The sequence below is a fragment of the Hydractinia symbiolongicarpus genome, chromosome 6, assembly GCF_029227915.1.
Source record: "Hydractinia symbiolongicarpus strain clone_291-10 chromosome 6, HSymV2.1, whole genome shotgun sequence".
Taxonomy (NCBI): domain Eukaryota; kingdom Metazoa; phylum Cnidaria; class Hydrozoa; order Anthoathecata; family Hydractiniidae; genus Hydractinia; species Hydractinia symbiolongicarpus.
Window position 1 is genome coordinate 9,517,788 of NC_079880.1, and position 15,478 is coordinate 9,533,265.

Consider the following 15,478-nt stretch of genomic DNA (forward strand, 5'->3'; position numbering starts at 1 on the left):
CTTCTGCCCAGGATGGTAGCATATAGGGCATCCAAATTTCCCAGTAAACTGTTTAAATTAAGAGAAGGTGCTCATGCAGGCAATTCTCTTAACCCTGCTTGTATATTCAAATTGAAGGAAATGTTCTGATTATTCATCATAGCATTGAAATCATTTTCCCTCAAATTTTCGACAGCCTGCACAAAATGTAGCGGGGGAAAATCAAATTCAGGCTTCTTATTTCCATACCATAAGCCACATAAGACAATGTTTTTTAAAGCATATCGCAATGCTATTGAAGATATTATTTTGGTTTGTCTGTTCAGTATTCATATTACTGTGGAAACTTTATCATTTCTTGAACATGATAAATGCTGTAATTGGCTACATTTAAACATTTTTGGCCTAATTGGTGGTGCTCCATCAATAAACCACAATGACCTGGACAGTTTGTCCTTTCTTTTCAACCTTTTCCAATCTTGTTTAAAGAATTCCTACATTCCTGTTCAGTGGAGGGTCGCTTTAGAAGTTTATATCCCTAAAAACAAGCCTCCATCTCCATCATCCATTAAGGACTTTCGGCCAATAGCTCTCCTCAATGTGGAAGGAAAACTTTTTTTCCGTCTTGTGTCAAAGCGCCTAGAAAACCACATCATTCAAAAAAAACACTTTATTAACAAATCCATTTAAAAAGGATGTATGGAAAAAGTTCCTGGTTGCTGGGAGCATATGTCTCTTGTCTGGGCTGCTCTGAGAAACGCCAAGTCTAAAAAAATGCACTATCTGCAATATGGCTTGATGTGGCGAATGCGTATCCCACTATACCGCATAAACTCATTTTCATGGCCCTTCGTCGCTATGGTGTATCAGAGTCTTGGATAAGGTTTATTAACGCCTACTATGGCAGCCTCTGGAGCAAGTCATTCTCTTTTACAGCCTTATCCAGCTGGCACCAACACTTTAGAGGAATTTTTATTGGATGTACATTATCAATCATACTATTTTTGGCAGCTATAATGTAATCATTGAATATGTGTTGTTGTGTTCCGCCTGGCGATTCAGACCATCCTCCGGTTAAGGCTTTTATGGATGACATATTTCTAATGTCTTCAAGTGTCCCTCAAACTCAAAACTTGTTGGATCGTTGTGTAACAGCCCTTCATTGGGCTGGAATGGGCTTTAGACCTTCAAAATCACGAAGCATTGTTATAGCTAATGGAAAAGTTTTAGATGAGTCTCCTTTTTGTGTCCTGCAAAAACCAATCCCATCTATTCACGCAAACCCAGTTAAGTTTCTCGGCCGGACGATAAATTCAACATTGTCAGATTTAGCTGTTGTCCAACAGGTTATTGTTAACGCTGTAGAGCAGGTCAAACTCATAGATAAGTCTTCTCATAGAGGCATTCACAAAGTGTAATTTTTGCATCATCTTCTAATTCCCCGAATACGATGGCCTTTTTTAATTTACGAAGTTCCGATATCTCGTATTGTTTCACTAGAACAAAAGTTTTCTTTCTTCATAAGAAAGTGGCTCAGACTCAATTACTCTATTTCTAACATAAGTTTGTATTCCGCTTCATCGCCATGCCCGTTACCTTTAAAAAGTCTATCTTCCGTACTAAAATCTGCTAAGATCAGCGGTTATCTTCTCCTCCGAGATTCAGCTGATCCTCTGGTCTCAGGCTCTCCTCCAGACTTTAAGGCTGGACACTGGAAGGTAGATCAAACAGTAAAATCAGCAGAGAGTCAACTCGAGTTTAAGAAAATACTTGGTTTCCACCAGTTTGGTTGAGCAGGCTTGGGACTGGTAAGCCATAAGAGTGTACCAGCAATTGGTACCCATTCTTACCGCAAACTTGTATCAGATGTTGTGCAGGACAATGAGGAAGACATCTATTATGCTCGAGCCGTTCAGCTTCATGTCAAAGGTAACTGGACTAATGGTGCTTGTTTATTAAATACGATCTTTCTTGGAAGAACCTACTGTCTCTGCCGCAAAGTTTATCTTCGTTTTGCATCGTCGCAACCTATGACACACTTCCTTCTCCTACAAATCTTGTCAAGTGGGGGTTGCACCCTATGTAAAAAACCCTCTTGTAACGTGTCCCACATTTTAGGCGCTTGTAAATTATACCTTCCACAAGGTAGATTCATGTACCGCCACGACACTGTTCTACGTGTGTTAGTGACAGCCATTCAGAACTTCTTATACGATTATGAGCCAGCAAAACCATCTAGATGTCATAAAATATCCTTTGTTCCAGCTGGTAAACGTCTTCCCACCAAAAGGCGTTCTAAAATTCAAGGTATCCTTCACCTGGCCTCTGATTGGAGATTATTGTCACACTTAGATTCAACCTTAACCCTTTCACTCCCAGCTATTTTTCCCCTATATTCCCAGAGCATTTTCTTTGGAATTCAACCTTACTAACTTAAATACTAGGGCAGTGTCCACACTGGTGCGACCGCTGCGTGCATCAATTTTTTAGTTCAAATAAATAAGTTTTCTTGTGGTCATATATATCATCACTTTTGTTGAAGGCCAATTTATATGTATATATATTACAGATATTTATTATTCACTGCCTTTCAACCTATTTGTATACCTGAATCAGTTGAATATGCTGCTGGTTCCATACTTTCTATGCAAGAACTTATCCTATTTTCTGCAAAGCTTGCATATGCGCAGCAGTTGGAAAAGTGGTACGCTACGATAGGTGACCAATTTGCAATACCGCGAAATTCATTTTTCCATCGTTCAGTACGGCTAGGGCAGGTTAACTTTTCATTGGAAAATTTTTGGCCATGAAAAAACAGAATATAATGCGCGGGAAGAGGCCACATTGCGTAGTTACTTTTCAGCATTGGAAATTGACGAAGCATGGTATAACAAAACCAAACGTACTTTTTGTTTTTAAAGTAAATATTTACAATGTGAAAATAAAGAAAAGTCACATACCTATCAAAATAATAACAAAAAATAGAGAGCAAAAAAGTGTTTGATCTTTATGTGTTAGACCAGCTATCAACATGATATAAAAAGAGTTTTCATATAAAAGCTGTAATAGAAAATTAACGAGAAACGAAGTGTTGGATCATGATCTCTCAAATCAGCTCAATTTCTACAACTGACAAATTGGTACATATATAGCATGAAATAAGCAGTTTTCACAGTCCTGCGGTAATAATAACACAAGTAGTACAAAAAAAGCCATAGTGGAATCATCTTCGAATAGTTCATTTTTTATGCATGGTCATTTTGCTAACTTTTTGACCTTTGGTGATAACAAAATCAACATCTGTGAGATTCAACAAATCGGATCGCAGTTTCACCTCATCCGCAATTTCTTCGCCGAAATATTCTTCAAGGACTTCTCTGTAAGCAGTTACGGTTAAAGCAACATATTCGTTACACATATCCAAAACAACACATATTTGGCAGCAGTTCGGTTGCTGCTTTAAATGAGTGACTGAGAAATCTCGACCACAGTGAACATTGGTGCAGGTTGCCAAACCAGTTCCTGGACGAATATCTACTTTTCCCTTACATATTTTGCATTGTAAGAAGGTTTTCACGACAATACTCTCAATAACGGGACAACATACGATCATTTCCTTAGGCGATGTTGCTGTAGAATCTTTTTGCGCTACAGACTCATCAAATTGTACATCCAACGCTTCTGTTAAAAAGCAAATGATTGTCGAATAATTGGTTGTAAGAACCAGCTCTTCATTGAAGGTCTTGGTTGACGCATTTGCTATTTGAATCAATTGGAATTCCTTAACAATTTCCAATAAATCAGCCCAAATAGTGATCTTCAATGTTCTCGTACCATCACTAAAGATGCCCTCTCTCATTCTATCCTGGCGATTTTTACCCTGCTTCGTGTACACTTGACATGTTTCTTCTGAAGTGAATTTTATTTGACCAACCACTGATGTCACTAAACCATCATCATCTATATCAGCTAAACGCACTGCATCAGCATCGTTCAAATCAAAGCCAATGGCATCTGATGCTGGTGAGATGACCGAGTATGCATTGAAGAAGAAAAGATCTTTGCTAGGTACAAGTTTCGCAAGTAATATTGGAGTTTTGTTATGAAAAGCATCCAATATTTTCTGTCTAATGATTTTGATATTTTTGTGGTTGCTAACCAAAATTTTCTTGAAGTCCGTAGGACCACTTTTGATGAAAATGAAAAAGTAATCACGGGTTTTCTGTTGGTTTTGTTTGATGGGTGAAAACGATGCGACAAAGCCAGTTATGTCTAAAAAAGAGGAGCATTATACAGGATTAGTTTGCTTGTACAGAATCAGGGATTTTTTATTCACAGAATACAGAGAATCGTCAACTTCATCTGTGTGTAAAATTTTTCTCAATATGTACCTTGAGATTATTGCAGTATTGTTTCAAGATTTTTTCAGATACAATTTTGTTTTTTATAAGCAACTCGTTTATGGGCAACTGAACTTGATTTCAAAAAGTATTAAGCAACTTCAGTTCTTGACAATTCCAAACATAAGCAACTGTCTAAATTAGTATTGCACATGAATAATTCAAAGCCCAAGAGAAACGCACTATTTTCGTCTTCGTGTGCCGAAATTGTGCCTTTTCCTTGTATTTCCCTTTAAAAAACTACCAGTAAATTAAGCCTAATTGCAATTTTTCTTTTCTTTATTATAACACCGAAAAGTTTATCAAGAAAAATAAGCAACCAATAAGCAACTTGAGATACAAAAATTGGTCAAAAAGTAAGCAACTTGAGTTCTTATCAAAATCCTAAGTTGCTTATAAAAAAAATCACGCATCATAGAATCAATTTTTAGCAGTTGGAAACATATCCGCTAAAATTTCTCTACAATAAAGTAAATCATTATGCTAAGCAAAATATGTATCAGACTTATTCACTTACCAATAGCAGTTGATGTTGCTGAGGGTGAATAAGGGGAAGATATATTGGTGAAAAGTCTTTTGCTTGGAGTTAATGGACTATCTGAAATTAAAGATGTCGATGCTCGTTTCTTGGGTGTACTTTGTTCTAAAGGCAAGTAACAAATTTCATGAAGAGGGAAAGGTAGTATTTATATGCTAGCTGTTGAATAGATAAATCATTGAAAGTTTTGTCTACTTGTTTTGGTTGTGTTAGAATGAAAAAATTCACAACTCATCAAAATATTTGTACAATGCAAAGGCTTTCTAACAGTTTGATAGATATGAATAAATGAAAAAAGTTACCTGTGTCAGGTACATTTATAGGTGGTGAACCATTGGGAGTATCATCCACTCGTTTTAGTTGTGCTAATAATAAAAAAAGCAAACCTTATTACTTTTCATACGTAGTCTAGTGAAGATGAAGTTAATTAAAGAAAAAAACAACCTTTTTTAACTACTTTTCTCATCTTTTGACATCAGACACTAAAAATGAATTATATAGCTATATCATGCAGTCTATGCTCTTCTGAAATACGGTATTGAAAATTTGCACTGTTGCTTATGGATGTAAGACGTTCATAACTCATTGGTTCAACTATAAGATCTTCCAATTTTCGGACTCTCGACAATGCAACATAAGTCAATCCTGGTGATTTTTCACTGCTGCCAAGGTCAATCCACACCTTTGGTAGAGTAAGACCTTGTGATTTGTGAATTGTAATGGCCCAAGCTAATTTTAAAGGAAATTGTGTCCTTTCAAAGTTTGACCCATATGATTCAGAAGTGCTTGAGCAGGGTGCAATTGGCACAACATTGTCGTTATTAAAACATGGACCACAATAAGTGTAAAATTGAACAAGAATTGCTACTGGAAAGAGTTCGTAAGCAGATGCATACACGATGTTATGAATGGTTCCTAAAGAACCATTGCACAAACCCACTTCTGTCCAAAGATTCCTTGTGAGCATCACTCTGGCACCTACAGCTAAATAAATACATGGTGACAGACCACCCATATCATCAGCAGAAAATTTAGCAGCAGAAGCTTTGCTATGGATTGCTTTTATTTTGGCAATTGGTTTTTGAAGAGATTTTAATGACGTAAAATTATTCTCTGCAACTTCTCTGTTACCATAAGATAATCTCAAGGCTTCAGAGAAAGAATCAATATTATTACAAATTCTAGGAGTGCGAGTTAGTAAAGTGTTCCAATCGTGAAGTGTTGGTTTACCATCTCTGATATTGGAGAGCAAATTTTTGAATTCAACACAGTCCTGATTGTTTCCAGAAACTCGTTGATTGATAGCTCTATCACTGTTTGAAACATGTTGTATAAAAAAATCCTTCTGAGTCATGTTCTGTAGAAGGTTTATAATGGTAAAGAACCTTACCATTGACAGGAGGTAGCTGACCCAAGTCACCAACTAAAATAATGTTTATGCCACCAAATGCTTTCTCAGTTATACCTGTGGCTTGCTTACACCTTCTATTGACCCAAGATAAATCTCGTTGACTGATAACAGAATACTCATCTATGATCAGATACTTTTTATTACAAAATGTATTTTGTATCTGTGATAAGCTGGCACCTTGAAGATCATGGTTACGCTTCCCTCTCACAGGCAACTTAAGTAAATAGTGTAGTGTTTTGCCGCTTACATTGTAAGCAGCAATACCGAACAAAGCTGAAATGTAACAGCTTGCATTTAGAGCATAGCGCAATCTGTCAATCAAGAAACTCTTACCACTACCTGCTTTACCAATGATCAAAAGTAAAAGCTGCTCACAAGTATCAGATTTAGAATGATGAATAACCAAGTCAAATGCTTTACGCTGCTGTAAATTCAACTTCTCAATATTTTCCGATTCATCAGAAGGAACTGATAAAACATAATCGTTGAGATGAATGCTTCTCTGGGCACTGATCCAGGCTGGCATATTGCTGATTTCCTGTTCAGTAAATTGACTTCTCTGTTGATTCCAGTATTGCACATCTTCCAGTCTGTCATTTTCATCCGAGTCATTGGGATTGTTGATGAGAAGCTCAGAGAGAAACATCCATTCCTCCTTCTCATCCTGATTGGACAAATTTGTATTATTTTCATCATCAGAAGCGTCACTTTCTTTTTCATATATTGTTGAGCTCTGTAAATTTTCTAATTCAAAAGCAAAATGAGGAACCAAGTCTGTATTTCTGACTGTAAAAAGGCACCCCATGTTCCTATGAATGTTTTATCACACTCTTCATTGTTATTCCACAGTGAAGCTATGGTACGAGACCATGGTTTATACTTGATCAGATTAAACTTACAATAACTACCATAGTTAACACCCTTTCGGTATGAAGAGTAAGTTGGAATAGTTCTCACAATGACCATTTTCCGCCGTTTTTTTATTTGACCATCTTTCAAAAAATAATGAGAATGGAAATTGATAAAATTAGAGTTGATCACTTTTACATCAGAGGTAAAATCATGCCGGTTAGCATATATATCTGATAAGGACCACCGAGTTATCAGCTCTCCATCTACTGATTCAACCTTCCTCGATCCATCAAGAGAAATTGTAATTACTTCAAATGATGAACTATGCAACTTGAGCTTCAATATTTGGTAGCACACTTCTTGGATACTCATGTCACGCAAGCCAACGGCTCGCATCATAAGTTTTTTGACAACTTTCACAGGATCAAACTCACTATTTGATACACTATTAGCAACATGAGTGAATGCATCTTTTGCAACTACAGAAAGCTTTTCAGGTTTTGAAGCATATTTGGTGAGGTATTCTAAACAAGAATGATAATCAATCACAACACTTACATCACAATTAGCTCTCCAACCCTGAAGCTGTACACGTTGGTGCCTGTTCAACCTGGGATCATTTCTGGCAGTTTCTATTTCTGCTCTCAATTTTAGAGATCCATCTCTGGTGTTGACTTTCTTAAATTTCAAAGAAGTTTTTGAACGCATTTCGAATGGGTACTTGAATCTGCACACCAGTCCACTTCCATTATCTTTCAAACAATACAAGGTACTACACACATGTTTTTGGACAGAATTGAGCAGATCTACATAATCAGTATGTAAAAGTTCAGGATTTTGTAATTCACTGAACAGTCTTTTACATGGATGCTTAACTGGTTTGCTCCACACACAATCACCTTCAGGATTAATAGTAGTAAGTAGTGTATCAATGTAATTGCAAACTATTTGTTCAGCATATTTACCAACTTCAATATCATACTCAAGAAGAGCCAATTCATCCTCTGACATGCTACGTTTGTCAACTTTGACACTACATTCAGTTGCTAAAAATCCTTTCAGTGCGATGTCTGTAAGTTCAACTAATCCTGGGTCATTTTTCAGTTTAGCGAGTCCATGACAGTGCACAGAGCCACGTAATACAGTGAATTCGTAGTGGAACCAATGCCATGATGCTCCTAAATAATCATATAACCAAGACTTCACAAACGCTTCAGTTCTCTCAGTAAAAAACCGATCTACAAGATGTGGGTTGTTTGTGATCGCATCCCTAATTTCACTAGTAGGGGCATCCTCTGCAACACTTAACAATTTGAGTAGATCTGGCCAATGATATTCAGCCATAGAAAGAGTGAAGAAAATTGTTGGAACACCAACTTGTTTGATGGTTGCATTGAGCTCTTGTCTCACGCGATTCCAATATGAATTAGAACCAGTGATTTCCTTTGTGTAATAGAATATTTTTGACAACCCATTATCTGATGAAGATAGCATCTCATTGAACTCTTCAAAAGTGAACTCAGCTTCCCCAGGATTTCTTTTGACATAGAGATTCCCCTTAGCTAAAATCCGCTTCCGGTATAAAATATTGTAAGCCCAGTAAGCAAAACGCGGGTGAGCAGCAAACCGATAAAACCATTTCTGGTCAATTTTCTCAGCAAATTTGAGCAAATGTTTTAACTTCAATGCAAAAGACTCCGTGTCACTAGATGAAATTTCACGTAAAATAGAAAAGTTGGTGGGATCACCCTTCCCATCTGGAAACAGAGTTGGAAAAGCCATAGATGCGATAAATTCTGTGCGAAACTCATTGAATGGGTTTTCACCCACCAAATCAATTTCGAGTGCCTCTGTGAAGTGTTGAAGAAGCAAGTCTTTCTGTTTTTTCGAATTAAGGGGCACTGGGAGGAACGATCTCATTTCTGCAACGCTTTCATTTTCTGCAATGCTTTCATTTTCTACAACAGGACCTCTGTCGACAGGATATTGCATTTCATCATCATCATCATCATGTATAACCACATCATTAAAGTTTGATATATCACCATCTTCTGGCAATTCAATTATTCTAGAATTATCTATTATTACATCATGATAAAGAGGATTGTTTTCAACTAACCAATGCAATGCATGAAGAACTTTTAGGCGACGGACACGAAAATCTCTAGACTGAAAATCTGTTTTTTTCGAAACAAGTCTGATGACAGGAAGATCTTCAGGACAGTTGGGAAGCCTGGTTGAAACTGTCTGACCATTTGAAGGGAAAGTAATAACATGTCCTTTGTATGCTCGCTGTCCACCTCTAGGTTTACAGTACACATTCATCACTGGAAAGTCCCGCGCAATCAACATTTCCTCAATTTGTGTTAAAGCATACAATACTTGTGGTACGCACGAAGGCACCATGTTATTTTCACTGCTGAATTTCCGGGGTTCTATTTTATCTCTTGTGCAACGGCCACAAATATTTCCTGTAATTCCGCACCAAACCTCATAACAAATTTTACACTGATTCAATTGAAGGTTATTCATTTTTTTGTGAAATTTAAATATCAGGTTAAAGGCATTATCAGTAAATTCAGAAGCCATACTGGTGGGAGAAGAATTTTCAGCACTTGAATTTTGATGACCTGTTATAATATGCTCTGCAGAATAAGTCACAACACTTTCACTATGATTCATATCATGCCTTTCAAATGAATTCTCATCAGGTGTAGAATTATCAACTAGTGCAGCTTTACAGTAATTATGATCATTGCAAACTACACCACCAAAATTTGTTACAGAATCCAAACTGTTGGTGTCACACGTTGCATAATCAACAAGACAGTAACAAAAAAAGAACCAGCCATCCGGATATTTCAGTAACAATTCCGAAAAAGTTGTGAAGATTTCTGTTTGCCTACGCAAATCATCTATATACATCCATGAATTCTGAAAAGTAACACATGTCGTAAAATGCATATTTTTATTTTTCACTGCACCTGAAAGTTTATACCGCAAACCACCCACTTCAATGATGGTCTGTATTTTCAACTGATTCTGCATTTCATTGGAAAACTCAATGAACAAAACTGTTGCTGGGGTGGTCAAAGCATTTGGCACAGTAGTACGTTCTCCACACAGAGGACAAACAATCTTAGTGACAAAAAAATTATGTGCAAATAAATACATATGCCAATTGTCATTGAAATGAGCAAGTGGAAGAGATCTATAATTAGACACGTATTGTATGAAACTGCACATCGAACCGCATATAATCCTCCCACAACACTCGCAACAATCATTATATTGAAAAGATGTGATAAATAATGCTTTTTCAGAATCATTCAAAGATCCAAACACTGATTCCTGAAAAATTTCTGAGAACTGAGCATTGCAGTCCCTCCTACGAAATGAGGGACATCTTGATTGTATCAAAGTCCAAATGGGATCCCTAACATTATAGGCGATCAAGTCGTAAATTAGTGAAAGATCAGTGACATTAGAAGATAGATGTTGGTCATATTTGACACATGCGTCATATATTTTGTGACAGAAATGTGTCATATCTGGATGAATATTTTTCAGATATGGATAGAAAACATAGTAACACAACTCTAAAAATGTGTCTATTGCACAGCTGTATATACCTGGACTTTTAAGGACCGCATTCAAGAGATGGTAGCGCTGAGAAATGAACATTTTTTAGACGAGTTTCACTTTACTAAACAATCAAATATGAGTGAAGCTTTCATGCTCGTTCGAGCCTTCACGCTCATCCGTTGAAATAAAAATTCTATAATAATTCTACTTACTTGTGAAAATACCGCCACTACAAACACGTGCTTATAGTAAAGTTCGTTTTGAAATACAGAGAATTGAACAGCAGCGTGCACACTTGTTCTTTCAAGGGCAGTCTGCTGCTCATCATATGATGGCGAAGCCAGCAAATCTTTAACTGTTTTCAGCTGTATCTCCATCATTCCGCAACCTTTACATTCAACATGGGACCACAGCTACGAACGCAGAAATTTTTTGCAAGAAAGACTACGCACCCAGGGCCTCCGGGAGTGACCGCCTTCAGGCGGTCGATTAATATCTACAAAAGTATAAAAGGAATCATCATGAAATTTTTACCCTTTTGTTGTTATATAATTTGGAACAAAACTTTCAAAAAAAAAATTAAAATTAAAATTTGTGACGTCAAAATCTATAAATAGATCCTTACACCGTTATTGAAAAATAACAAATATTTGTTTAGAAATGGTAAAAATTAAATTAAATTTTTTTTTCAACACATAAATCAATTAGATATAGTTGAGAAAATCTATAAGGTAACATAAAATATAAACAAGAAAAATTATTAAAAAAAATCTTTTCCATGATGGCGGTAAACATTTACGGTGCCTGAAAAGGCTAATATTTTGTATAAGGCAATTTCTGCTTGAATTCTTATCAAAAAAGCAAATGAAACAAAAGAAAACATCTAGAGTGTGAGTAAATATGAAATAATACTGAATAGAACCAAAAAAAGAGAAAAATTTACATCATAAGCGGTACTGATGACGTCATAACTTTTAAAAAGTCCATAAAGGTGACAAAATGTACGCGTATTGTTTCTACATAATATTAGCAAGAACATCCCTTTATTCACCAAAATGCTCTTGAGTATGATAGATCTCAAAGCATTTGTCAGGGTGAAGTCCTGGCTGTGATGGACACTTTTCACAAATATAGACAGTCTTCAGCGGACGGCCTTTATCGGTGCGCTTAGTTTTTGCATAACAAACACGGCAATTTTTGGACGGCCTCTTGTCTTTTGCATCTTCGTCTGCAACTCGTACTGATGGAAAATGTCTACCAGTAAGTCTCTCTCTACCATCATCAGGGACATAGTTCTGTGGTAGCTCATTCTGCTTGGCTAAACTTGCAATAACATCCTGTAGGAATTCCAAGAAGGTCTTCTTTTCGTTCCCGGTACGAAACTGAAAAAGTTTGTGGGAATTCAATACTGCTTGCATAATCAATCTGAAAGCAACCTTTTTGTACCACTTGTAGTGTTTTCTGAGGACATCTATGTTATGCAGCTGCTGATCGACCATGTCAACACCTCCCATGTGGCTGTTGTACGATTTTATCATAGTGGGTCTGCGGATCGCTACACCATCTTTGTTTGCCTGACCAGTTTCTGACATTATGGCTGAATGACATGTTGATAGCAAAAAAACAATTTTTGGTTTGTTACCAGATTTGTCCTTTGCAGCGCTGTATTTTGAAACAACTATTTTGTTGTTGTTGGTTGATCTGTAAAAAGATGCTTCTCCTTTTTCCAACGCGACATCGATGATATCCTTGCAGAAATGTTTACGATTACTTCTAACTGTTCCGCAAAGATGGGTGCCATGGTTTAAAAAGTATTCAGCAAGACTCGGACTGGTGTAGAAGTTATCAGTAAATAAGATTTGATTTTTGTAAAGGTACGGGACCATCAATGATGCAGGAATAAGTTCAGTCGTTGGCATCCCTTCATTGCCGTCGTCATCATAAAACATACCTTTTCCACAGTACACTAAAAAATCAAGAGTTATTCCGCTGTTTGAACTTCAAACGACCTTTGAAAAGTACGAGAGACTCATCAACACTCAAGTTCTGTCCTGGGTAGTAAACAGCATAACATCGTTCACGCAGCATCTCAATCAGCGGTCTCACTTTGTGAAGCCTGTCCCTATCTTCATTTTGTGGATCAAAGTTAGGATATTCATTATTATTGAAGTGCAAGAACTTCAGAATTAGTTGGAATCTGTTTCTTGTCATAATTTTAGAAAAAACAGAAGTACATAACAATTCATCTGTCACCCAGTACATATCAATTGACGGTTTGTGAATTATACCCATCAACGACTTGATTTCTTCCAACGTTACTTGTATCCACATCCCAGCATATGTATTGTTCTTTTTTTCAGGGTTATGTTCAAAATGTTGTTCAGCAAACCGATTTGTTTCATTAACGAGAAGCTGAAATATTTCATCGGTTAGGTAGAGCGAAAAAAAGTCTAAAGGCGTTGGGTTATCAGGTAGAGGAACTTTTATGCGCTCTTCGTCCAAATATGCTCACGTATCTCATTGTCAATACCAACCTCCCTTTCCTTCTCCCAGCTCCAATTCTGTTCATCATTACCATTAGGTTGCAGTTGTTCTCTACCTCTGCCACGTCCTCTACCTCTACCACGTCCCCTTGCACGACCTCGTCCTCGACCTCGAACACGACCTCTGCCACGTTCTAACCATCTGTCAGCGTTATTGTTATCATTGTTGTTGTTTTTGTCTCCCTCATTTTCAGTGGCTTCTCCCTCACTAGTATTTTCCTCTGTCTCAACTGTGCTAATATCAGCATTGTGGTTGTCAGGACGCAATAAGTTCAATGGCAAATTGTCTTCATCGTCACTATCTTGTACACTTTGGTCGGTAGCAGACTCCTCACCGGTGTTGAGTAACGGTGCTGCAGGTGCAGTTGCAGGGTGGTTTGGTTCAGGGACAGCTTTTCTTCTTTCTTCTTCATCATACTCCCAATCACTGTCATCAGTGTCGTCAAAATCTTCCCCAAGATCAATTTCCCCATCACTTTTTCAGTCATAAAATTAACTATATCATTCATGTCATATGTCATTTTCCTTTTTTGTCCTGACATTTTTCTAGACAAAATTCAAAATCGTCTGAAAATCGTTGTGAATGAGATTTTTTGATTTAGATTCCTGTAAATAGCCGCGGATTTCATCAGCTTTCGAACGAGGCGCCGTTTGTGCAATAAAAACAAGGAAAAGCGCCCTAAAAACGCGCCCGACTTGATCACCCGCTCACTCTTCATTTTTATTTTATTTACTTTGTTTATTTAATTTTTTTAGTTCCACGGTCCATATTGACCACAACTTAGTGCCCAGATCTCTTTTTTTCTGCTCTACGTGTAAGTTTGTTCAAAAGATAAAAAGAGGTCTGGGGACAAGGTTGCATTAAATGTATTTGACACTTTTTAAAAATAATTTTTGCTAGATTGTTTTTCTACAAGTCAAACGAAATAACGTCGGGAGAAAACCGCGGTACTAAATATAAATTTCATGTAGAAGACGCAACAATGCATTTTGCAAACTCGTCCCCAGTGCCTTTTGTCTCTTTTTTTTTTACTGAACGGCGAGAGGAAAAGACACTGGAATCGTAGGCCGGAATTCTGCACTTGATTGCTTGGGTATAATTACCGTAATTATACGCATTTCTAAGAATTATGCCGTAACCATGCAAGCACATTTCGACGATGAAAGAAAATGGTGTATAAGAAGTGATAGAAATTTTTTTGTTGTTGTTTTTATTTTCAGTTGTTTTTGGTCACTAAATTTGTTAATAACATTGTTGGCTTCTGTAATTCATTTGCAATTTACCCTGCAATTTACCCTAAAAAATGCATTTGGAAAATGAAAGTCTCGCGTAATCTATGGTAAGTCAATTCATTTCTCTTATAATTTTGGTGGTAAAAATATCAGTAATGCCTTCGAGTGTATCAATACTATGTCATGCACAAAGGTATGTAAAAATACATCAACGTTTTTCTGTCTTTTGGTACCTTCTTTGTGTTTATCTATTTCGTGTTTACCTTATGTATTGTAATGAGCATCTGTGCATTCCCTCTAATATCTTTTTTGTATTATTTTGGTAATAGATAGGCTACATGGATATAGTTTTAAAATGTGCACTTTTTTGTCACTTCCAGGAAAAGAAAATACTACTCCAAAGAAAGTATATTTTCATGGTAACACTGAGGATGGGCAGCAAAGATTCTGTAGACTCTGTGGAGAAAGTAACTGTGGGAGATACATACGTATTTTTGGTGGAAGCAAAGTGGCAGATGGATTGCCAGCTAAAATTGAAACTGTCACAGGAATCATAGTATCTGACGCAACATACGATGTTATATGCCGAAAGTGTTTAAGATTTATTGAGAACGTTATCAGTTTTCGCAAAAAATGTCAGTCAGTACAATCATCATCAACTAAAAATTATGTTGTTAAACGAATGGCAATTTCTCCTAAAAGTGTGAACAACTCATTTGTAAAAACTAATAAAGGTAGGTAATTGTATACCCTCACAGAACTGTATTTAAAAAATAATAATCAAATTGTTTCAAATATTTTAATATATATATATATATATATATATATATATATATATATATATATATATATATATATATATATATATATATATATATATATATATATATATGTATATATATATATATATATATATATATATATATATATATATATA

At 36.4% G+C, this 15,478-nt stretch overlaps 3 protein-coding genes across 3 annotated transcripts; 1 reads left to right on the top strand and 2 right to left on the bottom strand.

The window, feature by feature from the left end:
- The first annotated feature begins 1,082 nt into the window (after nucleotides 1-1,082).
- On the top strand, nucleotides 1,083-2,411 carry LOC130648007 (uncharacterized). Its single transcript, XM_057454025.1, has 3 exons — nucleotides 1,083-1,393; nucleotides 1,544-1,767; nucleotides 1,846-2,411. The coding sequence occupies exons 1-3, from the start codon at nucleotides 1,083-1,085 to the stop codon at nucleotides 2,409-2,411; spliced, it is 1,101 nt and encodes a 366-aa protein (XP_057310008.1).
- Nucleotides 2,412-2,653: 242 nt separating this feature from the next.
- LOC130648008 (uncharacterized) lies at nucleotides 2,654-11,142 on the bottom strand. The gene is made up of 3 exons (XM_057454026.1): nucleotides 11,061-11,142; nucleotides 10,978-11,007; nucleotides 2,654-4,251 (listed from the first exon to the last, which is right to left on the bottom strand). Exons 1-3 carry the CDS (start codon nucleotides 11,140-11,142, stop codon nucleotides 3,218-3,220), a joined length of 1,146 nt encoding a protein of 381 aa, XP_057310009.1. The 3' UTR covers nucleotides 2,654-3,217.
- A 666-nt stretch (nucleotides 11,143-11,808) lies between these two features.
- On the bottom strand, nucleotides 11,809-12,714 carry LOC130648009 (piggyBac transposable element-derived protein 4-like). The gene has a single exon (XM_057454028.1). The coding sequence runs from the start codon at nucleotides 12,712-12,714 to the stop codon at nucleotides 11,809-11,811; it is 906 nt and encodes a 301-aa protein (XP_057310011.1).
- Between the last annotated feature and the right edge of the window lie 2,764 nt (nucleotides 12,715-15,478).